Source organism: Sus scrofa, chromosome 6 (genome assembly GCF_054392235.1).
Source record: "Sus scrofa isolate SSC_HxYL_T2T_F1_AM1 chromosome 6, Sscrofa_HxYL_maternal_Yorkshire_Landrace_v2.0, whole genome shotgun sequence".
Classification (NCBI taxonomy): domain Eukaryota; kingdom Metazoa; phylum Chordata; class Mammalia; order Artiodactyla; family Suidae; genus Sus; species Sus scrofa.
In genome coordinates this window covers 103,579,975-103,605,968 of record NC_139388.1, presented here as the reverse complement: position 1 = coordinate 103,605,968, position 25,994 = coordinate 103,579,975, and the positions used below count along the sequence as shown (strand labels likewise).

Here is a 25,994-nt window from a genome sequence, read left to right as displayed (position 1 = left end):
GGCTTTTGATCAACCAGCTGCATTTTCACTTTGTGGTACTGTTCCCTGTGCTATATGTCCAAATTCATTTCATAAAGGCATCAAAGAGCCATTAGAAAATGACAACTGCTCAGGGCACGCCCAGCTGCTGTTGTCCAGCCTTGGGCTGTGGCAGTAAGGGATTGTTCAGAATGGGATGCTCTCGAGTGAGAGGAGGATCAGACTGCTTGGGTGGGACCTCAGGCCATGCAACGTGACTGCCACAAGGGGCCCAGGGAGTGGTCGGTCAAGCTGACCAAGGACAGGCCACATGAATCGCGTGCCTGGGCTCGGAGGGTTGGATGTTGTTCAGGAGGCAGTGGGGCACCACGGGAGGGCTTTAAAGGGGGATGACATGATCAGTGTTGCATCTCTGGAGGATAACTGGCAGGAGAGCAAGCTGATGGGGATGTGCCCGTCCCAAGGCTGGTGCAACAATCTAAATGGGAAGCCACAACCTGGACCAAGGCAGGTGTGGCTGCGATGTGTGTGAGCTGAGCTTGTAAAGGGTGTGCCATCCACTAAAACCCGTGAGAAGAATACCTCCCACCTAGTAGCGGCTCCAGGTCTAGGGTACAGTGCTGTGGAGCCAAAGTTGGGTGCTGTCCCTCTGTCACTTCCTAATGATGTGTGTGTCTCTGGCAGGTTGCTTAATTGTTAGAACAGCAGGTGCAGCTGTAAAATAGACATAGTACCTGCCTCATAAATTTGTTCTGACAGGGAGGTACAGGCTAACATAAAATTATATTTTGAATTTGTTAATTCGTAGGAATATTAAAGTTGTTGGTCAGCAGCTTGGCCATGTGTGACTGCTAAGGCCAAGCCAGCCCAGACCCAGAGGGTGCTCTCCTCGGGGACAGGGCCACACCAGTTGTGCCCACAGGGGCGGGCACCAGGACTGAGGGCAGCATGTGCTGTGGCCTGGCTGGCTGGAAGAGGAAGAAATTTCTTCTGATGGGGTAGAAGGCTGCGGGGGGTGGAGAGGGGGGGAACTATGGAATGCCACCAGCTCTAACTTGGAGTTATGAACTTGAGCTTCAGATGCATATATCCAGAGGAACACTGCTTTGCCAAAGGCTTGAGAACAACTTTTCTCAGAGCGGGAGGACTTGCAACAAGATGATTAATGTGCGTTTTTAATGCACTGCAATTATGATCAGATTATCTTTCTGACTTGAGGGGGTTCTTGGTTTATTAGAGTGCTTTTCCTTCATTACAGTGAAGCAACTTGCCATTAAAACTTAATTTAGTTCAGAGAGTCACCAGATAGGCACCTTTGGCTTTGCAGGGGTGGAGGCCCGCGGAGCTGCCTTCTGTTTGCCTGTTGATGTATTAGATGGGCAGCGGGAGGGAGGTCTCTGGGAGGGTGCGGGAGCAGCTGCCGGGAGGGGAGCAGCTGCCGGGAGGGGCGCTGCATCACCACGCATGCGCAAGGCACTTTGGTGCAGGACAAATATGTATGGACACGTGACTGCATGTTCATCCTCCCTGTGCGCCCTTCTCGGACCTAGAATTGTGTGTGTCTGGACTCTGTTGAGAAAGAAATATTTGTGCAAAGGAGAGATTTGTAAGGCTCGCACTGCCGCTGACTTTGTACTTTGACTTGAATGTTTATAAGAGATTTTGAACATGTTTGGGCATAGCTTGTGTGTGTTCTGTCAAAAGAAGCCTCCAGAGGAACATTCTACCAGGCTGCTTGGTTCTCTCTTTTAGGTTTCGTGTGCAGAGACATTAAACACGTCTCTTTCAGCGACCACCCAGGAGTGCAATGTGATATGTCATTTGTGCTCCTGGGGGGTTTGAGCGATGCCAATACTACTGTTCTGGGCTGTGGCTCTGTCCTTCCAGAGTGGGTTGGTTGGTGGTGTTTTGGAAGAAGATCGTTTAAATTTAGTGCAGTGATTTCTCACGGGGGTGCTATTTTTGACACGCATTTCCTGTATATGGACACTGACGAGTGCTTTTAGTTGCTGAGGGATTTTGCTCCATGACCTTGAAGAGAGAGGCAGCAAATTTTCTCATTGTTCTGAATCCCACAGACCCAGTGCATGAAGGGCAGGTGTTGTGGGGGGGCATACATGGTGGGGGGCTGCTCCAAGAGAGACACTGCTGCTACTGCCTTTTTTTGGCTTTGCCCAGGGCATGAAGTTCCCGGTCCAGTGATCAAACCTGTGCTGCAGCAGTGACCTGAGCCACTGCAGTGACAATGCCTGATCCTTAACCCACTATGCCAAAGGGAACTCTCGAGACACTGCTTTTTGAGAGGGGCCATTGCAATAAAAAATAGTCCTTTTTTGGTTGTTATGTTGAAGACTAGATTGGGCAGACAGAGTCGATGCTATTATCTTTGGAAAGTTGTTCCGTTAATCTGGGCATAAGGTGTTGACTTAGGGTAGTGAGGCTGGAAATGAGGGGCAATGAAGGTGTCTTGAAGGAGGTTTATTGATGAATTGATAAGACGGGAAGGAATGGAAGAGATTGTGAGCACTCCTGTGCTTGGAATCTGGGCCTCTTGGTGACGGAAGGGGAGAGGGCGGATTTGGGGAGAAGAGGTTGAGGTCAGGCTTGACTTACAGAATGAGAAAAGCAAACAGCATCTGATGTGTTAAGTGAGAACATCCACATGATGTGAGTAAGGTGTGTAAATGTCATGGCTCTGTAGGAATCAGCTGCGTATTAGAAGTACTGAGTACGAGTTCTGTAGATTTTGTTAAACTTCACTTTTTGGCTGCACCTGCGGCAGGCAGAGGTTCCCGGGCCAGGTATCGAACCTGTGCCACAGCAGTGGCAATGCCAGATCCTTAACCGGCTGAGTCACCAGGGAACCCCCATACTTTTGAAATACTTCAGCTTCACATGCTAGTTGCATAATAACTGAAAGAGAGCTGACCATTGATAAACAGAAAAAACAAATTTTGAAAAAGTTTTAGGGAGCTGTGACCTGTTTTTCCAGGCTTATTTGGAAGAAAGTTTAAGAAAGGCCTGGTCTAGCTCTTTGACTCAGAGAAAACCACATGGCAGGGCAGATGAAATAAAGAGTGAGAATATGTCCAGTCTCACGTGCGCTGGAGGGTTTATGCCAGACGCAGAGTGCTTCTAAGGTTCTTGGGGTAACTTTTAAAAATCTTAATGGCAACTTTCCCACTTTTTTTTTTAAATGGCTGCATAGTTTCCTGGCCTGGGATTGAATCTGAGCCACAGCTACTGCAGTGCCTTTAACCCACTGCCCCTGCTGGGAATCCAACCCGCACCTCCCAAGTGACTGGAGTCGCTGCAGTCAGGTTCTTAATTCACTGTGCAACAGTGGGAACTCCATACTTTCCCACTTTCCAGACTCAATAGGTCACTGAAAAATGTAGTCACAGATAGGTTCTAGAAGTGATGACAATTGCTTGAGACACTGATCAGGTATTCTGGAGCCACTTCTGGGTGCAGGAGCCCTCTGACCAGGCACACAGGCTATTCCAGGAACTACCTGGCCCCTGTCCTCCAGGAGGGATGAGTCAGGACCTCTGGGCTTTGCACAAAGCACAGTTTGCTGTCGGAGAGGCAGAAGCACTGGGCTGTAGACAGCTGGGGCGTGAGAAGCCTCAGAGGGTGGGCAGGGCCTGCAGCCATACTCAGGCACCACTGCCGTATTTAACACGGCCCTTCTGACCTATTTCTGCAGGCAGAGGGGGTGGAGCTGAGCCAAGGCAGAGGCTGGCTGCACTTGGCGTTTTTATTCTTGGGCCCTAGGCCAGAATCCCGCGGCTTGCAGCAGAGTGAGTAGGAACAACGAGGCCGATGGTTATAGACGGGAGCCCTTGTGCCCACCCTGAGCTGCAGGTGGAAGAGCCCAGGGTGGGCAAGGCAGTTTTTGCAGTAGTTCAAATCACTTTTTAAAGTATCAAATGTTCAATTCTGTTGTTGTAGGTGTGACCTTTGAATTGAGTTGGTTTCCTTTCACTCCAGTATAAAGTCCATTAGAGACACTCAGCCCTTCATTATTTGAAGTAAAGATATTGACAGATGCAGAGCTTGGTTTTTACCCACTTACAAGCTGGGGAGCTAGCCGATTACTGGCCAGGGATGGCAACGTAGACCCCAGGGTCAGAGGACTTCATTTCTCAGGGCACAGCAGGCTCTCTCAGAGGTCAGCTCCCTTGTCCCCAGGTCCTGGAGCAGGAACTGGTGGGTTTGAGTGGGGCACCCCCTTTTTCCTAGCATGTGGGAGGCAGACCTGCTCTTTGTTGCAGAGGGAGATGTTCACTCATCCCTCAGGCTGCTCCCTGCAGACACAGGCCTGAGAAGTGGTCCAGGTAAAGACCATGGTCCCAGCCTTGCATCCTTGGCACACCCAGCAAGAGAGACAGGTGTGAGAGACCCACGGGGATGGTCTCCTAGTGATCTAAAAATACCAAAATCATGATGTTACAGGTGAAAATCTAGGAGGAGTGTTGAAATGTGTGTCTTATAAAGGAACATTTCATAGCACATCATTTAGTTGTATATTTCAAAATTTTTAACATGTACTCTTATTTCAAACTATTGTTTTTCCGGAGTTCCCGTCGTGGAGCAGTGGTTAACGAATCCGACCAGGAACCTTGAGGTTGCGGGTTCGCTCCCTGCCCTTGCTCAGTGGGTTAACGATCCGGCGTTGCCGTGAGCTGTGGTGTAGGTTGCAGACGCGGCTCGGATCCCGCGTTGCTGTGGCTCTGGCGTAGGCCAGTGGCTGCGGCTCCGATTCGACCCCTAGCCTGGGAACCTCCATATGCCGCGGGAGCGGCCCAAAGAAATAGCAAAAAGACAAAAAAAAAAAAAAAAAAAAATCAAACTATTGTTTTTCCTACAGACTGATAAACAGCGGCTTGAAAAATGTTCTCCTCTCCTTACTCTCACCCTTATTTTTTTTTTTTTTGTCTTTTGTCTTTTGTTGTTGTTGTTGTTGCTATTTCTTGGGCCGCTCCCGCGGCATATGGAGGTTCCCAGGCTAGGGGTTGAATCGGAGCTGTAGCCACCGGCCTACGCCAGAGCCACAGCAACGCGGGATCCGAGCCGCGTCTGCAACCTACACCACAGCTCACGGCAACGCCGGATCGTTAACCCACTGAGCAAGGGCAGGGACCGAACCCGCAACCTCGTGGTTCCTAGTCGGATTCGTTAACCACTGCGCCACGACGGGAACTCCTCTCACCCTTATTTTTAAACAACTGTGTATGAAACATCGCCTGGAGTTCCCATTGTGGTGCAGCAGAAACAAATCCATCTAGTATCCCCAAGGATGTGGGTTTGATTCCTGGCCTCGCTCACTTGCCATGAGCTATGGTATAGGTTGCAGATGCGGCTCAGATCTTGCGTGGCTGTGGTCTAAGCTGGCAGCTGTAGCTCCAATTTGACCCCTAGCCTGGGAACTGCCTATGCCTCGGGTATGGCCCTAAAAAGCAAAATAAAGAAACATCCCCTGTGTGCCCAGCATTCTACAGGGACTGTTTGACATGTGGAGGAAGGAGGTGATTCAGTCCTAGCCCTGGGTTTTCTAACACTATTAGGATAACGAGACAGGCTTCCATGATGCAACCAAAGTAAAGCTGCTTAAGAACAAATACCAGTGATGTCAGGGGGAAAAGTAAATCAAATCATTTTGTAAGATTTCTAGCAATAGTGGTTCCAGAAGTTCCCTGGTGGCTCAGTGGGTTAAGGATGTGGCACTGTTACTGCTACGGTTCAGGTTCAATCCCTGGCCCAGGAATTTCAAAATGCTGTGGGCATGGCCCCCCAAAAAAGGTGTGGTTCTGTACATTTTGATTGGTCTCTGTTCCCCCAGCTGTAGCCACCCTGGTTCTTAATAGCCCTAATGCAGGTGCATGCCGTTCTGCAAGATGTCCGCCACCTCCTGTCTCTGTCTGGTATGCCCTCTGTCCTCCATCTGTCTCTCTGATGCATGCAGCCTCCGGGTACTATGGGAAGGGGGTTTCATTCCTCAGGCTTTCTGGTGGAAGGACAACTGCTTGCCGGTAGGGCTCACACATTGGAAAGTCTCTCCTAGGCTATACTAGCTCTTAGGTCCTTTCCACACAACAAGTGTCAGAGCTCCCTGCTGTGAGCTGCTGGCTTGACCAGCTCCTATCCCTTCCAGGAGGGTGTTGGAGGGCACTAAAGCCCAAATCACTGAAAGCATTACTTCAGAGTCTCTGGGTAACTGACTTCGACAAGGCTGTGTGATGACGTAGCACGTTTGAGTCGTGCCCGGGGCATCTGTGCCACAGTCTCACTCCTTGCTTCCGCGCTGGAGTGAAGAGGTAACTGGTCTACCCACAAAGAAGGTGTGGCCCAGAGACTTGCCTGAGTGGGACATGGTCTAGGACTCAGGCCAGCTAATGGTAAAGTCCCAAGTGCCTTGGGGGTTTTGGGTTATTGTTGTTTGCAGACCAGGATTTATCTGAGATGAAAACTGCCATCTCAACACAAAAAACTGGTCTTAGTCCTTGACTGTCTCCCTGCACTAGTTGGTGGTGGGGGACAGTGGGGACATGCACAGCATGCGTGGCCATTGTGCTCTGTGAGGACGTGCCAACCCAGCAAGGCCTCTTTCTGCCAGGGACACTCCAAGGGTGACACAAGCTGTCTCCTCACCTTCCCGGGACCGCTCAGTCCCAGAAAATCCCCCTGAAGCCAGTGCAGCTTCCTGGGACTCCAGGACATCGCTCCAGGGCCCCAAGATAACCTGCCCTATTTTGTGGTGGTCACGACTATGTTTAGCCTCCCAGCCCCCTCTGAAGGACACACACGGTCCCATGAGGTCACAGGGAGCTGTGTGTGGAGCAGGCTGGTAGGGGCTGGCACAGCAAGCTGTGACACATGGCACAGGTATGATTGTCCTCATCTGTGTTATGGGCTTGCGGTCAGAGTTAGAACTCACAGGCATGGAGTGAGGGTGGTGGGCTCTGTCCTGGGAATGGGCCGCCTCAGCTGCAGGACGCAAGCGCTGGAATCTCTTTTGTAGGGTCCCATACCTTGCTAGAGGGCATGAGGCAGTTTGGTGGCTCGGACCTCAAAGTGTTTCCTTTATAGAACAAGGTGAGAATTTGCACCTGTGCCAGCCACGGAGCTGAGCTGAATACCGCGAAGGCAAGAGGTTCAGGTTCTCACCTGGACAGAGTTTCAGGAATGTTGAAGGTTAGAGGCAAACTTTGTGGAGAAAAGAGAAATTTAGAGACTTTCCAAGGGAGAGAGAAAGAGAGGATGGAGTGGGGAGGAGTAGAGAGCATCGGTGACTGGAATTCAGGTGTCGTCAGCTCTAAGCATCTAGAATGTGGTCACCCACCCAAGTGCTTAAAAAAAATTTCTGAAGCCCCAAAGGCACTGCTGTGAGTGCCAAGTGACATTTTGCAGGCGAGGTCCCCTCCTAGTGCCCTTTCTCCCTGATATTAGCAGGATTTCACCTGCTCATTCCCATCTAGTCCTCTAGCCTCTAATTAATGGATACCAGCCTGGCAGAGGTCCCCTGATGTTCTGACGACCAGTGAGGGGTCAATGCTGGTCCCAGAGTCTGAGGCAGAGCCCCTGAAGGCTAGTAATGGAGCCCCAGATAGGAGGGCAGGTTGAACCCTGTTTAACAAGGCTGGGAGCAGGGGCAGCTGTGTCCAGGTGAAGTTCAAGTGTTCCTGCCACTGGGGATCAGTCAGAAGCCATAAGGAGGGTCTGGAAGGTCACAGTGGCTCCATAACAGGTAGGGTTATGCCTCCCCATCCTAACCCACATCCCCCAGAAGCACCTCTGTGGCGAATACAAAGGTGTGTTTGGAGATGGGCATATAGAAAAAGGAGGTCAGAGTTCCCATCGTGGCTCAGGGGGTTAAGAACCTGACATAGTATCCATGAGGATGCGGGTTCAATCCCTGGCCTTGCCTGTGGGTTAAAGATCCAGTGTTGCCATGAGTTATAGTGTAGGTCAAAGACTTGGCTTGGATCTCACGTGGCTGTGGCTGTGGTGTAGGCCAGCACTTGCAGCTCTGATTTGACCCCTAGCTTGGGAACCTCCATATGCTGCAGGTGTGGCCCTGAAAAACAAACAAACAACAACAACAACAAAAAAAGGAGGTCATTGGCATTTTCGAAATGGTTTATGAGGATCTGGTTCTGACACCAGTTCCAGCGTGTGATTTTCCCCACACCACTAGCAGTTATCTCAGTTCTGGCTGCTTGGAGGTGGGGTCAGATCTCATAGGTTAGGGCTCAGTCCTCCAAAACTGCACCCCCCTGCCCCCATTTCAGATGCCAGTCACATAGCCAGGTTGTCCCCTGTGCTTCTGACCCACCTGCAGTACATGGAGGTCCCCATGACCTTTGCCTTTGGTTTGATTAATTTGCTAGAGAGGCTCACGGAACTCAGGGAAACATCTAACTCGCTAGATCGGCAGTTTACGATGATGCACAAGGTGGTGCATGGGAAAGGGAGTCGGGGCTCCCTCACTCTGTCCACACGCCCTGGATCTCCAGGGGTTCACCAACCCGGAAGCTTCCCAAATGCCATCGTTTTGGGCTTTTTATGGAGGCTTCATTGCACAGGCGCGAATGAGTAAATCACTGGCATTTGACACAGGCATGGTTGATTAAATTATTGACATGGGTGGTGGTTCATTGTCCAGCCTCTCTCCTCTCCCCAGAGGTCAGAGAATTGGGACTGAGAGTTCCAACCCTCTAATCACAGAAATGATTCCTCTGGTAGCCAGGCCCCATCCTCAGGTGATGTCCGGAAGTCACCGCATTAGCATAAACTCAGGTGGGGTTGACAGGAGTTTATTATGACGCCCAAGACACCTTTATTGCCATCATCACTTAGGAAGTTCCAAGGGTTTGTGGAGCTTTGTGCCAGAAAGAGAAGACCAAATATATATATTCTTTATTATACATCACAGTATCACAGTGGACTCTTTTCTTCTACTGAAGGTGCTTTGGTGAAGTGTCATAGTTATTTAAAATCAATATATTTTTGGTGTTCCCTGGGGGCATAGTGGTTAAGATTGGCATTGTCACTGCCGTGGCTTGGGTTTGGTCCTTGGCCCCAGAACCTGCATGTGCTATGGGTACAGCCAAAAAAAACCCAAACAATGTCGGTTTTTTTTGTTGTTGTCTTTTTGCCATTTCTTGGGCTGCTCCCGAGGCATATGGAGGTTCCCAGGCTAGAGGTCGAATCGGAGCTGTAGCCAGAGCCACAGCAACGCTGGATCCGAGCCGCGTCTGCGTCCTACACCACAGCTCACGGCAACGCCGGATCCTTAACCCACTGAGCAAGGCCAGGGTCAAACCCACAACCTCATGGTTCCTAGTTGGATTCGTTAAGCACTGAGCCATGATGGGAACTCCAGCAATGTGTTTTTATTGTATTAGGAACCATGGTTGTCTTTACTGTTACTGGTATCATGAATAAAAAGTCCATGTTCTTTTGACAAAGACTTTCTTCCTTCAGCTATGGATTTGGTTAAGCAAGGTTTTCAAAGACTGGTTTGTCAGCTTTTTATCCAAGAAAGAAAAAAAGCATTTTCAAAAATGACTCATAGGGAGTTCCCATTGTGGCTCAGTGGGAACAAATGCAGCTAGTATCTTTGAGAATGTGGGTTCGATCCCTAGCCTTGCTCAGTGGGTTAAGGATTGGGCATTGCTGTGAACTGTGGGTGTGGGTCGCAGAGTCGCCTCACATCTGGTCTTGCTGTGGCTGTGGTGTAGGTCAGCAGCTGTAGCTCTGACTCAGCCCCTAGCCTGCGAACTTTCACATGCCACTGGTGTGGCCCTAAAAAGCAGAAGAAGAAAAAAAGACTCAAACTAGATGGTAGTCTTCACTCTGCTCATCCTCCCTCTAGAATTAGGACCGACAACTCGGAAAGATTTACCGTTTCTCTAACGGTGGCTCACTTTACATTTCCTAGGTAGAGCTGGTTTCGTGTGACCCTCTTCTGCTAGAGATCACAGCGGGGCTGTCACCTGGGTTTTCCTAAATCCTTAGGATTTGGGGCCAAAGACTGTGGATACATTTTTCAGGGTGATTAATCTCATCTGTGATAAGCTTGGCATTTCTGCCTCAGGTACTAGTTAGGCAGGCTCATAGCACTTGATGCATCTATAAAAGTCTGGTCTTGCATGAGCTATGTCTGGACACTTTATCTCTCAGGAGCCAGGCTCCTCAGCAAATGGTACGTTCTTGGTGTCAGGTGTCCGCAGTCAGATAGTAGATGATCGTAAGTGGCATGGGAAACAAAACCCTATTGCTGCAAATACCTGTGATGAAGCTGGGGGAGCCAATGCAGGACTTTCAGAGTAGGGATGGGAGGGGAGCTGAATACACCAGCATTGTGGGTTTCTCTCACAGATGATTCCTTTTTCTCCTCTCACTGCAGTTGGTGAAATATGGTAAAATACCAGGAGTGATTGGGATTGTGTTGAGGGGGTTAGTGGTGTTTATTCTGCATTTTTTTTTTTTGGTCTTTTTAGGGCTGAACCTGCGGTATATGGAGGTTCCCAGGCTAGGGGTCTAATTGGAGCTGTTGGCTGCTGGCCTACACCAGAGCCGCAGCAACACCAGATCCGAGCCACATCTGCAGACTACACCATACCTCACGGCAACGCTAGATCCTTAACCCACTGTGCGAGGCCAGGGATCGAACCCACAACCTCATGATTCCTAGTCAGATTTGTTTCCTCTGCACCATGACAGGAACTCCCGATTTTTTTTTTTTTTTTTTTGTCATGCCCATAGCAAATGGAAGTACTGGGGCCAGGAATTGAACCTGGGCCATGGCAGTGACCCAAGCCGCTGCAGTGACAATGCCCAGGTCTTAGCCTGCTGCACCACGAGAGAATTAAAAAAAAAAAAAAAAGATTTTTTTTTCTAAAACTAAAGTATAATTGATTTAGAGTGTTGTGTTAATTTTTTCTGTAAAGTAACTGAGTTATATATGTATGTATTCTTTTTCATATTCTTTCCCACTATGGTTTATCCTAGGATATTGAATATAGTTCCCTGAGCTATAAATAGGACTTTGTCATTTTTCTATTCTTTATGTAATAGTTTGGGTCGGCTAATCCCAAACTCCCAGTCCATCCCTCCCCTACTCACCTTCCCCCTTGGCAGCTGCAAGTCTGTTCTCTATGTCAGTGAGTCAGTTTCTGTTTCATAGATAAGTGCATTTATGTCATAGTTAGATTCCACATATAAGTGATATCATATGGTATTTATCTTTCTGACTTCACTTATGTATGATAATCTCTAGGTCCATCCATGTTGCTGTAAATGGCATTATTTCATCCTTTTTTATGGCTGAGTGGTATTCCATGGTGTATATGTACCACATCTTCTTAATCCATTCATCTCTAGTTGGACACTTAGGTTGTCTTCATGTCTCGACTATTGGGAATAGTGCTACTGTGAACACAGTGGTGCAGATACTTTTTCAGATTATATTTCTGTCTGGATATATGCCCAGGAGTGGGATTGCTGCATTGCTTCTACTGAGTTTTAAAATTTTTAGCTCCTTTTTAGGAAAAAAGTCAAAATTTCTCCCATTAGTGTTTTCCAGTAAAATTTAGATATATTTTTCTATAAATAATCACTGAGAGAAAGTATTTTCTTATGAAAAAAAAAAGACATGTAATAGTAACAGTTGATTTAAATGTGGTGACTTGAAACATCCATAGAGGAGAAACTATCTTTTGAGGTATAATAAAATGAAAAGAATTGTAACGTATGTCCTTGTTTAAAGAAAAAAAAAGTAAGACCCTTGGAGAAAAAACTTATGAAGGCTTTGGTCATAGTTTAAAAGCTGCCTTTAAAACATTTATAAACAGTTTGAATGTATATTTTTATAGGTTGAAACCAGTACTGGCTAATCTTAGCTTCTTGGCCATAAAAGGAGAGAAAGCATGTATTGAATTGGACACATGGAAAGTGAAATCAATCAAGGGATCTTGCAGGACACTCAAAAGGGAGGCTATAGTGCCCCACAGCGTTTTGTTTGGGGTGCTTTGTCATAACTCTTCAAATAGACTGATGGACATAAGAAGTATTTTTTTATTGTGGTAAATACACGTAACATCAGATTTATAGATTTAATCCTTTTTAAGTGTATAATCAGTGTCATTAGATACAGTCACAGTGTTGTACAACCATCACCACTGTCTCCAGAACTTTTTCATCACCCCAGCAGAAGCTCTGTACCCATTAAATGATAACTGCCCAGCCCCTGGCCCCATACACGAGTCTTGTGGTCCATCCTGGCACAATGCTATACACCTGTGCAGGCCCCAGCCCAGTCTGCTTTGGGAGGGAATGGTTTTGCTGAACAGTCGAATCAGAGGGTCGAGAGTCTGGGAGGACCTGGCACACCTGCTCTCATCCTTGGACAGATGATGGTGCAGGTCAGGTGTGAGACTGGTCGGGGACAGGCGGCCTGCCCTGGCAGGAACTGCCACTGGAGCTGCGTCCGGGAGGAGGCAGGATGAAGCTTCCAGGCAGACAGTGCTCCTTGATGAAACCCTTTCCTCTGTCAACTCAGAAACCACTAGAATGGTGGGTTTCCACACAGCCCAGGGAGGGGCGCCCCAATTTTGATAGCTTGCACAGAAGCATCCAAACCCATCTGGATTTTCTCAGACTGGCATTACACGGCAGAAGCCAGGTATAGATTCGGTGTCGTTTAGCAGATAGACAACTAGACTGCAGTGGTTATCACAGCAGGAAGCAGGCCCTATACACATGATCGGTGCAAAGCACAAGCACAGCAGCCCTGCTTGTCCTCAGGGCCGCCCGACTGGCCACTTCCATCGTTCTTCACATGGTTCTGTCTCAGCAAGGGCTGAGCTGTTGGAGCTCTTTGGAGGGAGGGGCAGCTCCCAGGCTCTGTGACGTTGTCACTGTCTGAGTCAGAGCCTGGGGCCTGGCGGGCTGAGTGGGGACCTGCCGACGATGGTGGCTCTGACCATGGCCACCCTGCTCTGGCTGCTAGGGGAGCCATGGAAACCCCTGGTCTGGCAGCTGGTTGTGCTTATAAAAACTGTCTGGGAAGTTCTGTCCTGTGATCTGCCAGCAGAAATATGTGTGGTTTGGGGCAGCCAGCTTCTTAGCCCTGTGTTCACAAAAGACATACCACATAGACAGTAAAACTGGCTTATTTGCTTCTAATCACCTGGACTGAGATGTTTTCATTCTTCCACAGAAGGCGGACTCCCAGCCCCAGCCCGGCCCAGGGCCTTCCAGGGGCCAGGCTGGGTGGGGAGGAGCAGGGCTACCTCACCCTCTGCTGCTCCTGCCCATCCTGAGCCCAGGGCTATGTTCTGCTGGAAGCACCTTGCTCCCCCACCCCCTGCTGCTCACAGCTGGCCGCCCTCAGCCGGCAGCTCCTGGGCTTTCAGGGCTGGGTCTCACTTTGTAGGAGCAAGTAGCATCCTGCCCATCCTCTGGCAGCTCAGCCACTGGTCCTGGCTGATGGAATCATCTGCGTTCCCGAAGGCACTGGAAGCCAAAGGAGAAGACAGAGATTTTGCTTTATGAGAATCATGAACCAGGACTCAGGCCCTGCCCTTAAATCGCTTGGAGGGTAGGGTGTGCCTTAGTGTGGGGGGGGATCCAAGTAGCTTTGGCTTGGAGGTGAGAACTTATCCAAGGTGTGCTGGCAGGTTTCAGACCTTTGGGTGGGCAATGCACGGAGCTGAGAGGTGGAGGGCTTCCAGGCACTTGGGAAGGTGTGGTCAGCTTGTCAGCCTCCGCCTGCCAAGGAGCCCCTAGGAGAGGGAGCTATCAGCCCAGGAGGGTGGTTAGGATCTCAGAGCCATTTGCTGTCCCCAGATGTCCATTAGGCCCGTCCTTATCCTCTGTCGGAAGATGTTTGATAATCCACAGCAGCACAGAGTGATCCCTGCCTGGAGGCTAATCCTCCTGTGTCATTTCCTGTTCATTTCTCTCTCTCTGGCTCCAGGGCCCTCCATCCATCAGCCTGTCCACTGTACTAGGTGGGGTTGTCGGCACTGTGAGTCAGTTCTGTTGTTGTCAAAATATAACATCTTTTCTGATTTGAAAAACTAATGTATGTATATGAATTGACTCAGAAATTTTTTAAGTCTATAAAGCAAAACATGAAGTCGCCCATAATTCCACCGCCTATTGATAAGACCTGTCAGCATTTTATTTGCTTCCAAACATTTCAAAGACAAAGAATATTTAATCTTATTGAGATTATATTACATTTATGTTTTTCATCCTGCATTTCAAACATTGGCATTTTGGGGAAAATTTCGCATGTCATTAAAAAATTTTTTTTTTTTTTTGTATTTTTGTCCTTTTAGGGCTGCACCTGTGGCATATGGAGGTTCCCAGGCTAGGGTCTACCGGCCTATGCCAGATCTGAGCCGTGTCTGCGACCTGCACCACAGCTCACGGCAACGCCAGATCCTTAACCCACTGACTGAGGCCATGGATTGACTGTCAACCTCATGGTTCCTAGTCAGATTCATTTCTGCTGCGCCATGACAGGAACTTCTAAAATTTTAGTAATCTTTTTTTTTTTTTTTTTTGGTCTTTTTGCTTTTTTTAGGGCCATTCCCTTGGCATATAGATGTTCCCAGGCTAGGGGTCTAATCAGAGCTGTAGCCACCGGCCTATGTCAGAGCCACAGCAATGTGGGATCTGAGCCGTGTCTGTGACCTACACCACAGCTCACAGCAACGCCGGATCCTTAACCCACTGAACAAGGCCAGGGATTGAACCCGCAACCTCATGGTTCCTAGTCGGATTCGTTAACCACTGAGCACATGCACAACAGGAACTCCCAGTAATCATTTTTAATAGTGATAAAAGATTAATTATTTTCAGTGCAGTTGAAAATACGTACAGTTTTACTTCTGAACATGATGAAAAATTTCAAACATAAGCAAAGCTTAAAGAATTTTCTAGTGAGAACCTGTAGAGTTGCCTACAGTCTATGTAAACATTTCTATATATGTGTGTGTGTGTGTGTATATATATACATATAAATTTTTTTTTTGGTCTTTTTTAGGGCCGCGCCTGTGGCATATGGAGGTTCCCAGACTAGGGGTCGAATCGGAGCTATAGCTGCCAGCCTACGCCACAGCCACAGCAATGGCAGATCTGAGCCGCATCTTCAGCTTACACCACAGCTCATGGCAATGTTGGATCCTTAACCAGCTGAATGAGGCCGGGGATCAAACCTTCATCCTCATGGATGCTAGTCAGGTTTGTTAACCACTGAGCCACAACTGGAACTCCTTACTATATTTTATTTGTTTATCACACTTGGCTTGATCTATTCATCCATTAATTCATCTTAGTTTTTGAAACATTTGAAAATAAATTGTAGACACCAATTCACTTTTGCCTAAATATACATTGCTACCTACAGCTTAATTTTTGTTGACACTTTTTTGAGTTAATTTACATGTACTGAAATGCACAGATTTTACGTTTATATTACCTGAGTTTTGACAAATGTGTTCACAAATTTTAATAGTGTAACAGTGAAGTCTATTATTTAGTACAACACTCAAGGCACATTAGAAGGTTCAAAGGGTATGATGACAGATTATTATGAAATAGTGTCACGAGTAAATCAGAACTGTTCCGTATGCACTTTGTTTGAATGTAAGTATTTTCTCGTGTTACACGCACCTGAAAAAAAAAAAAGTGATGAACTTTCTCTGAAAAGGAGGCAATGTTTTAATATATCATTTGTATTTTTGTGTTTTGTTTTTCAGAGTACTTCTAACTCTTCTATATTATTTCTCTCTCTCTCTCTTTTTTTTTTTTTTTTGGTCTTTTGTCTTTTTAGGGTTGCACCTGTGGCATATGGAGGTTCCCAGGCTAAGATGTTGCTGCCAGTCTACACCAGAGCCACAGGAATGCCAGATCCGAGCTGTGTCTGTGACCTACACTACAGCTCATGGCAATACCGATCCGTAACTTACTGATTGAGGCCAGGGATTGAACCCGCAACCTCATGGTTCCTAGTTGGATTTGTTTCCACTGCGCCAAGACAGGAACTCCAATATTATTTCATTTGAGTATGGAATCATTTGCTTCTCTTGAAGGATGAACAGATAAATTTCTTTCCAGTAGACCAGTGAGAGCCAGGAATAGGGGTTGGTTTTTGTTTTTGTTTTTTTGTCTTTTAGGGCTGTGTCCATGGCATATGGAGGCTCCCAGGCTAGGGGTCTAATCGGAGCTACAGCTGCCAGCCTACGTCACAGCCACGGCGATGCCAGATCCGAGCTGCCTCTGTGAGCTACTCCACAGCTCATGGCAACCCCAGATCCTTAACCCACTGAGCAAGGCCAGGAATCGAACCCACATCCTCATGGTTACTGGTTGGGTTCGTTACCACTGAGCCACAAGGGGAACTCCATTTTTTTATTTTTTTAATTAAAAAAATAATAATTTTTTTTGGCTGCATCTGCAGCATGCAGAAGTTCCCAGGCCAGGAATCAAACCTGTGCCGTAGCAGTGACAAAGCTGTATGTTTAACCCTCTGATCCACTAGGGAACTCCAGGAATGGATTATTTTTTTAAAGACCTGCTTTCTCTTTAGTTCTGACAGGCAAATGGCATACATTTCTATAGCTTTTCAACCTTCGGGTATGCCCAAGGGCATTATCGATCACCCACTAGGTCAGTAAAGGCTTCTGAAATGTGGACTCTAATTCAGTATTTCCTGTAGTGCTCCGTGTGTGAGTGGGGGCCTACATGTGCACACTGAGAATGAGGATGCCTGCGGTTTGAGGAATAGACACATTGTTTTTGGCGTATTCATCACTTTGCTCTTGCAGTGGTTAGGATTTTTCATTTTTCTCTTTGCACATTAATGAGACTTCACAGTCTTACTTAATCATCTTTATTTTGTAACAACTGTGCTCTGACGTGTTTTAACTAGCAAATTTCTGATTCCTAGGTCTCAAGACACGTGTCTCCAAGGTGTAAAATGAATCCACCAGCCCCTATTGCAAAGCACGTGTGGGCCCCAGTCCCCAAATTTGCACACGCAGCAACCTGCCATTTTTATCATCGTGTTCTTTTCCCGGAAGACAACAGCATCTGCCAGGCTCGGTGTGCTGGGGTCCCTGTCCGTCCCAGAAGGGCCTGGTGGCCCTGGACGATTTGCCATGTGGCCGGGCTTTTTCTCTGCCCCCAGCCCTGACTTTGACGGCTGTACCTTTCTTCTGCCAAAGTGTCTCAATATAACTTTCCTCCTCTCCTCCTCATTTTCTTTGTGGTATTTTGTCCTCTGATAATAGTTTTCTCGTCTTTTCCAAATAAGGGCTTTTGCTGTCTGCAGCCTCAGATCCTTCGGAAAGCATCAGAGCCCCCACAAACATTTTCACTGCTGTGAGCTACCTCGTGAGTGTGGCAGTGCACAACCATTCCTGCGACAGTTCTTTGTCCTCTTTGGCTAAAGAAAGGAAAGACTCTTTGGTTGAAAAAACAAAATAAAACAAAACCCAGCAACCTGGGGCTCAGAAACCTCGAGAAAAACAAAAAGAAAACCAGCCCCACTCGGGAGATGGGGCTGCCGGGGCTTGGCAGGCAGCTCTGGGTTGAGAGGCCTGTGACTGTGAGTGAGGGCTTGGCATCAGGGTCACGTTGGTGCCCCACCTCCAAGATTGGGGGACCCTGAAGCATGACCTGACCCTTTTCTTGTCTGTTACCCAGTGATTAGAATATATCATCTATGTCCTCTGTCTCAGGCTCCCTGGAGAAGTTAGGTTAGATGTGTCATGAAGGTTTAACACTGTGCCTGGACCAGGAAGTGTCCAACCAAAGGCAGGGTTTTTTTGTTTCTTTGTTCTTGTGGCCACACCTGTAGTATATGGAAGCTCTTGGGTTAGGGGTCAAATTGGAGCTGCGGCTGAGGCCTACGTCACAGCCACACCAAATCTGAGCTGCCTCTGCGTGCTGTGTCGCAGCTTGCGGCAACACAGCAACCTTAACTCACTGAATGAGGCCAGGGATCGCACCTCCATCCTCATGGACACTATGTAGGGTTCTTAACCGTCTGAGCCACAGTGGGAACTCCCAAATGGGCGTTAACGTCATCGTGGTCTTTCCAGGCTGGCCCAGGAAAAAGGAGCCCTTCCCTTTTTGGCCGTGGAGGGTTTTCCACCAAGTCCCAGGGGCCAAGTGCGTTGGACCCAGCAGTGTATTGGTGGTGCAGCTGACTTCAGAATGGAGGGAACCCGTCTCCCTGGGAGACCTTTAGGGGTAAGTGGAGGGGAGGCATCGTCCCGCCATAACCTGGTGCTTCTGGCTGAAGAAGCTGATCATTCCCATTCTTCACATCTGGTCACACTGAAAAGAGAACCACAGTGTGGGTCAGAGAAGCTCGACATCATCCTGCTAACCGGACAGAGACCTGGGCCCCTTCGTTGTCTCATTCTGATGGTATAACTGCGTGCTACCAGTCAGCCCCAAAGTCCAAATGACTTTCTAAATAATAGGAATCTGTAAGAATTCAGAAACTCTTTTGCCTACATCTGTACCCACTTTCCCTCAGGACTCACAGTGTGAGAGCATCCTAATTTTCATTTGCCTCCTTTTATTCCCAATCTAAATTTTAAGCCCAACGTCTGTCTCTGAACCTTTTTAGCAATTGAGAGCTTGATAGTTTCTCTGAAATTGCTTGGAGGACACTGGCTCATTTAAATTAAGAAACATCAAGAATTGATGTGAAAGTCCAAATAATTGCCTAACTTCAGATTGTATTGAATCATATTCATTCATTACTCAGCAAATGCGTCAGCCTTAGGTGGATTCAGTTGGGATTCAAGCTGAATTCTTTTCCTTTTCAATAGGACTTGAGAGTTGATGTGCTGGCAGTTGGCCAGATTTGAAAAGGAAGTGGGCTTGAGTCACAGGCCAGTCCCCCTTCTGGGTTCTTGACATTGACCCCTTTCCTTACTGTTTCTTGGAAGAGACTGTCCGCTGGCTCTGAGTCATCAGACGGGTGAACAGGCATGATGCTCGTAAAATATCCCTGTACGCAGGGTGGCTGGCAGGTACAGCCAGGGGAGGGGGGGGAGTATGCAGGGGCCCCGCCATGCTGAGGGAGTGTGTGCAGAGGACCTGTGGTGCTGTGGGGAACCCTCGGGGGCTCCCTGGTCTTCTTCACCAAGGGTATCTGGATCAGTTACCCTTCAAGGACCAGACCTAGAAAAACAACATCGCCTTGTGGGAGGAGACCCAGAAGTTGGCGTGGATAACTTCCGGTGAAGTGCGCTGTGATTCTGCATGGGGTGTCGGTGACAGCCTCTTGTCTCTGACCTCTTTACAGATTTTAGTTTCCTGTTTTTGTGTTAATTGCAAAGGAAATTGTATTCACTATAGATAATTTAGAAACTTGGAAAAGCCACAGATAAGAAAATTAGAATCACCCATAATTCCATCATCTGAACAGGATCACTATTAACTTTTTTTTTTTTTTTTGGCTTTTTAGGGCCGCAAGTGCGGCACATGGAAGTTTCCAGCGTAGGGGTCTAATCGGAGCTACAGTTGCCGGCCTACACCACAGCCACAGCAACGCCAGATCCTCAACCCACTGAGCAAGGCCAGGGATGGAACCCACAACCTCATGGTTCCTCGTTGGATTCATTTCTGCTGCGCTATGATGGGAACTCCCCACTATTAACATTTTAATGCACATTTCTCTAGTCCTGCTTTTCTCACATACACATGTAATACATATGTATACTGGTAATTTTTTAGATATAAATTGAAATTACAAAATGCATGCTGTGGAGTTCCCGTCGTGGCGCAGTGGTTAACGAATCCGACTAGGAACCATGAGGTTTCGGGTTCGGTCCCTGGCCTTGCTCAGTGGGTTAACGATCCGGCGTTGCCGTGAGCTGTGGTGTGGGTTGCAGACGCGGCTCGGATCCCACGTTGCTGTGGCTCTGGCGTAGGCCGGTGGCTACAGCTCCGATTCAACCCCTAGGCTGGGAATCTCCATATGCCACAGGAGCGGACCTAGAGAAAGGCAAAAAAAAAAAAAGGGAAGAAATAGCAACAACAACAACAACAACAAAAAGACAAAAGACAAAAAAAAAAAAAAAAATGCATGCTGTTTGTCACCTTCACTTTCCTTTCCATTTCCTGAATCTTAACGTATTCTTCAGAAACATCATTTTAATAACCCTGTGCAGTATTCACTTACTGTTATAAAAGGTACTGTGATCAGCATTCTTGATTCATTCATAAATCTTCAAACATTGCTGTGTTTATCCATAGGGGACATTCCCAGGTGTGGGATTCCTGTGTGTACTTGTCTGAAGTTCAGTGGGACCCCTTACTGTTACTGATCAGTGCAGGGGGGGGTGCTGCCTCTGTGGCAGACACTTGCTAATGCTGTGTCAAACTTCTTTTAGTCCAAAAATCTCTAAGTGAGAACTGATACCTTGTTGTTTTAATTACTAGTTATCGTGTTCATGGCCATTTGTTTATTCTCTTAGTAAAATGATTTTCCTGTTACCTGCAAAATATTATAATTTTTTTGTCTGTCTTGTGTTCAAAAAACCTTTTTATCTCCCATTTTATACTTTGCTTTTTTAATACTATAAGTGGTTTATTTATTATTATTTTTAATGGTCATACCTGCAGCACATGAAAGTTCCCAAGCCAAGGGTTGAATCTGAACTGCAGCTGTTGCAATGCTGGATCCTTTAACCCACTGCTCTGGACCGGGGATTGAACCCTTGCCTCCACAGCAACTAAAGCCGGTGTAATCCAATTCTTAACCCACTGTGCTCCACAAGTGGTTTAGTTTGATAATATAAAGATTTAAAATCTTACCAATCCACTCTGTCTTTTCCTTGTTGGATGTTTCAGCTTTTGTTTTTTGTGTTTATAAAATTCATGCCCCAGAGATATTTAAAGTGCTAAAAGGAAAAAATATGCAACCTAGGAGTTCCCGTCGTGGCGCAGTGGTTAATGAATCTGACTAGGAACCATGAGGTTGCGGGTTCGATCCCTGTCCTTGCTCAGTGGGTTAAGGACCCGGCGTTACCGTGACCTGTGGTGTAGGTTGCAGACGCGGCTCGGATCCTGCGTTGCTGTGGCTCTGGCGTAGGATGGTGGCTACAGCTCCGATTCGACCCCTAGCCTGGGAACCTCCATATGCCGCGGGAGCGGCCCAAGAAATGGCAAAAAGACAAAAAAAAAAAAAAAAATGCAACCTAGAATACTCTATCCAGCAAGAATATCATTTAAAATAGAAGGGGAAATAAAAATTTTTTCCAACAAACAAAAACTTAAAGAATACAGCAACACAAAACCCAGGTTAAAGGAAATATTGAAAGGGCTTCTCCAAACCAAAAAGAAAGGAAGGAAAGGGAAGAAAAAAGAAAAGAAAAAAAAAATTCATGCCCCAAGAACAAACAGAAATTCATCTCTTTCTTTCTAAAGTGTTTGGGTTTGTGTGTGTGTGTGATTTCTACTTTTAGACCTTTAATTTATCTGAAAAAAAAATTTTGGGGGGAGGCCATGGCGTGCAAACAGCTTAACATGGGATCTCAGTTCCCAGACTGAGGATTGAACCCTGGCCACAGTGATGAAAGCACTGAGTCCCAACCACTAGACACCAGGGAACTCCCTCTGAAATTGTTTTAATTTGTGGTGTGGATCTATTTTTTTTTTTTTTTTCTGATCCACAGACAAGGATGCTCTCAGTAAAACTTACTCACAAAACAGGCTGTGGGTTGGTTGGACCTGACTGTCATAATTTGCCAATCTCTGCCTTAGCTGAATTTTTGAATCATTTTGTCAAGTCATTCCATCCTCTTACTTCTGTTTACAAATACACAAAAAGCCTTGTTTGATATGTACATATACTCACACACACACTTTTTGTGTTTATTTGTATGTGTAATACACTATGTATATTACACTATATGGAAATAGAGAGGAATTTGGCTAAAATGACATCATGCTTATGAAGTGATTTGGGAGACATGACGTCTTTATGACATAGGGTCTTCCCGTCAGACAGCACCCAGCATGCATGTCCATCGCCAGAGTTTTATGTCTCCTATTGCTGGTTAATTTCAATCCTTTCAATGATTTTCATCGTCGTTGCCATCAGGCATGGGATCTGAGTCAGGGATCCCACAGCCCCCCGCCTGTCCTGTGATTCGCTAGGAGGATCGCAGGGCTCAGTTCTGTTCAGGGCTGGGCAAGGCGGAAAGCGCCCAGGGCAGGTCAGAGGCATCTGTGCCTGGCCCCCTCCCCGCAGAGGGGCCTCCCCCAGGAAGTGTCCCATGACTCTGCCTAGATTTCCAGAAACTTCTGTCTCTGTTTCTAGTTTACTCTGGCTTCTAGAGAGATGGCTTTTGGCAAGTGCAGAGACTGTTTTCTGTTCCTTGGAGAGTGTGTGCGGGGCTGGCGGCTGGCGGCTTGTGGAAGGCAGGCTCTGCACATGCCTTGCTCTCATGCAGGTGCTGGTGGCCACCCCGTTCCAGAGCTCAGTTGCTCAGGGTAAAGCCTGGGGCACAGTCTCTCTCCATCCCTTTTGCTTCCTGGTAACTCCTCTATGCAGGGAACCCTCAGACGTGTTCATCTCACTGGCTCACTCAAATCAAAGCCCTTCACTGCCGCATGAAGAATCCTGGAAAACCCAGGCTCTTGAGACAGCCTCACCTTCCCCTGTTGGAGGAGGCGGTGCTTCTCTTTGTAGTTTGATCTTGCTTTTTTTTTTTTTTTGCCAAGTCTGTGGCAGATGGAAGTTCCAGGACCAGGGATCGAACCTGCACCATAGCAGTGACCCAAGCCACTGCAGTGACAATCCAGGTCTGTAACCTGCTGAGCTAAAGGAAAGAGAATCACTTCTGCACCTGGGGTTTAGCAATAAGCTTCCACCCCTCGGCTGGCCAGGGAGCGCCCACACCCATGCTGACTGCGTAACTTCTGTTCCTCTCTCAATTTCCTTTCTCCCCAGGCCTCCAGCCTCCTTGAAGCTTGGGCAGCTAGAATTGTAATTGTTTCTGGGAGCTCCCTTGTGGTTCAGTGGGTTAAGGCTCAGTGGGTTCAGGAACCTGCTGCTTTGCAAGCTGCAGTGTAGGTTACAGATATGGCTTGGATGCCACGTTGCTGTGGCTGCAGTTCCAATTCAACCCCTAGTCTGGGAACTTCCGTATGCTCCAGGTACAGCCCTTTAAAAAAAAAAAAAAATCAGGATTTGAAGATCTCCCCTAGCTTATGCAGCTGCCTTTACATCTTGACTCAAGTTTCTTTCTTGAATCCAGTGACAAAAAGAGCCACTGTCCACTGTGTACATCCCCTCCTAGAGGGGATGTGCCATCTACTGCTGGCTCCCAGGTGTCACCCCTCTGTAACAGAATGTCACTTGGCTCTATTTCAGAGTTCCCTGAAGAGAAGAGGTAGCCGGGAAACATACAAAGAAAAGAAGGCCTTCACCCAGGTAAGCAGTGCTCCATTCTTATGTCACATTCCCGCAAGACGCAGTTTGGAATTTTCTCCAAAGGTATTAGCATCACCTTTAACATAGTCAAGGGAGCATGACCTGCCCAAACATCTGGACTCATTTGAAGCCTTGTGGAGTGAAAATTGTCTTCCCAGACTAAGAGCTCTTTTCTGCATCCGTCTGCTGGTGACGTCTTTAAGAATTCAATGTACAGGAGTTCCAATCGTGGCACAGTGGTTAACGAATCCGACTAGTAACCATGAGGTTGCGGGTTCGATCCCTGCCCTTGCTCAGTGGGTTAAGGATCCGGCATTGCCGTGAGCTGTGGTGTTGGTCACAGATGCGGCTCGGATCCCGAGTTGCTGTGGCTGTGGTATAGGCTGGTGGCTACAGATCTGATTCGACCCCTAGCCAGGGAACCTCTATATGCCACAGGAGTGGCCCTAGGAAAGGCAAAAAGAAAAAAAAGATATCAACGAATGCAATGGCTTCCTAGGTGGCATAGTTTGTTGCTGCCCAGGGCTCTGCTGTGCTCACAACTGGTGACAGGCATTTTGGCCTTTGAGGTCATTCACGACAACAGCTGTTGTCATGTCCATAAAGCATGGTGTTGGGTTTTAAAAAATGCACAAGCTTGGGAGTTCCCTAGTGGCCTAGTGGTTAAGCATTTAGCATTGTCACTGTGGTGGCTCGGGTTCGATCCCTGGCCCAAGAACTTCTGCATGTCCTGGGCAAGGCCCCCCAAAAAAGGGCGCAAGCTGACCAGTATCTTAAACTGTCCTCACTGAAAGTGAGATGTTCTCTCCAATGACGGTAAGAGTGTAGCATGTGTCCTTCAGGCCTTCCTTAGCTTTTCTGAACACTTGCTTTTCTGGATTCCTTTATTCTGTTTTTTTGTTTGTTTGTTTTGTTTTTTATTTTTTAATTAATTAATTTATTTATTTTTTCGCTTTTTAGGGCCACATCCACGGCATATGAAAGTTCCCAGGCCAGGGATCCAGTTGGAGCTATAGCTGCCGGCCTATGCCACAGCCACAGCAGCTCAGGATCTGAGCCGCACCTGTGACCTACACCTCGGCTCATGGCAACGCTGGATCTTTAACCCACTGAGCGAGGCCAGGGATCGAACCCGCATCCTCATGGTTCCTAGTGGGATTTGTTTCCGCTGCGCCACGATGGGAACTCCTGGATTCCTTTATTCTTAATATTTCAAATTGCTGCTAGTATGAGGTGTTGGAGAGACCAAGGCACCACTGGGGGGTCAGCACCCTGAGCTCTCAGCAAGCAGTAATCATAGGCAGCAAGTCCCATGCCTGACTCCCTTGGCTTTGTCCCTTCTCCAGAGTCCCTGCCCCCAGAGCATCGTTCAAGGGGGGTCCAGGCTACATGAGCAGCACGAGGGCTGACGGTTGACTGTTCTCTGTGCCCCCCACATCTCACTTTGGAATCCACTGATGGGGCACCAGAATCTCCCCACTGCTGGGTGCTTCCACCCCCCTGGGCTTCGAGCCTGTTTCAGGTCCCGGGTCCTGAAGAGGGTCTCTCGTGTCTGCCCCGGGGCGGGGCGGAGAGCCCGAGGTGCGCTCGCCTGGGGGAATCAGGCTTGGAGGGTGGCCGCTGCCCCACAGGAGAGGGGAGAGACCCTGAGCAAGGAGTTTCTGTCCAGCAGAGCGGTGGATCGGAGCGCCTTGGGAACTGCAGGTCTGCAACCAAAACTCAAAGGAAACTGGCGCCCCGGCGCAAGGTAGGAGCACGAGCTGCCAGCGTGTGGGTGCTGGCTTACCGCAGGCTTGCAAGCCCAAGAATATATACCCGCCGCGATATATTTCTGTTGCTTGACAAGGCCTTTCCTCTGGTGGCGGTGGCAGTGGCCCTGTGTGTGTCCCCCTCCGTGGTGCGCTTGCCTTCTCTGCCTGCAGCGGAAAGTGTCACGGGGGAAGGTTACTGGACTTGCTTTTGTTCTGTGTTTCTGGAGCCATCTGACCATCTCCTGAAACCAGAACCTGACGTTGGCTTGGACCCCTCCCCCGGAGTCTTGGCAGAGTTCTAGAAAGTCTACGGTTACCACATAAGATGGCTTTCCAGCCCCCTCTGCCTCAGCCGAGGCTGTGATTCCTCATCTTATTAGGAGTCAGCTTCCCACCCCCAAAATGGGCTGAGCCAGCCCCGCTCCCCCAGAAGGCTGGCTCCAGCAACCTCTACCGAGTGATGAAGTCTGGGCCCTTGGTTAAACCCACATGCCCCCTTGGCTCAAGGATTGCCTTTCTTGCAAAAGTTGCCCTAGCGTTGGTGGCAGGACTTGGGGTGCATGGGTGTGGAGTGGAAGTGAAGCATGCTTTCATCAGTCACACAATAGAATTCCTGGTGTGGGGATAGTTTCTTTCTTGTTTTTTAAGTTTTATTGATGTACGATTTACAAGGTTGTGATGATTTCTGCTGTACAAGGAAGGGAGTCAGTTATGCATATGCAGGTAGTTTCTTTCTTTAAGGAGCAGGAAGGATTGGGGGATATTTGATCTGCCCCCAAGTA

At 47.9% G+C, this 25,994-nt stretch overlaps 1 protein-coding gene across 19 annotated transcripts in view; it reads left to right on the top strand.

Annotated features, from left to right (window-relative positions):
* MTCL1 (microtubule crosslinking factor 1) overlaps positions 1–25,994 on the top strand; it is a 117,470-nt gene that overhangs the window by 47,130 nt on the left and 44,346 nt on the right. For 7 of the 19 annotated variants that reach the window (XM_084964065.1, XM_084964060.1, XM_084964064.1 and 4 more), the window contains exons 4-5: positions 23,402–23,461; positions 25,131–25,208. In XM_084964065.1, the coding sequence (XP_084820191.1) occupies positions 23,402–23,461; positions 25,131–25,208 (138 nt within the window). Of the gene's footprint in view, positions 1–18,109; positions 18,256–23,401; positions 23,462–25,130; positions 25,209–25,994 lie in introns of those variants that run through there. The other 12 variants (XM_084964066.1, XM_084964061.1, XM_084964053.1 and 9 more) reach the window with 5 other exon arrangements.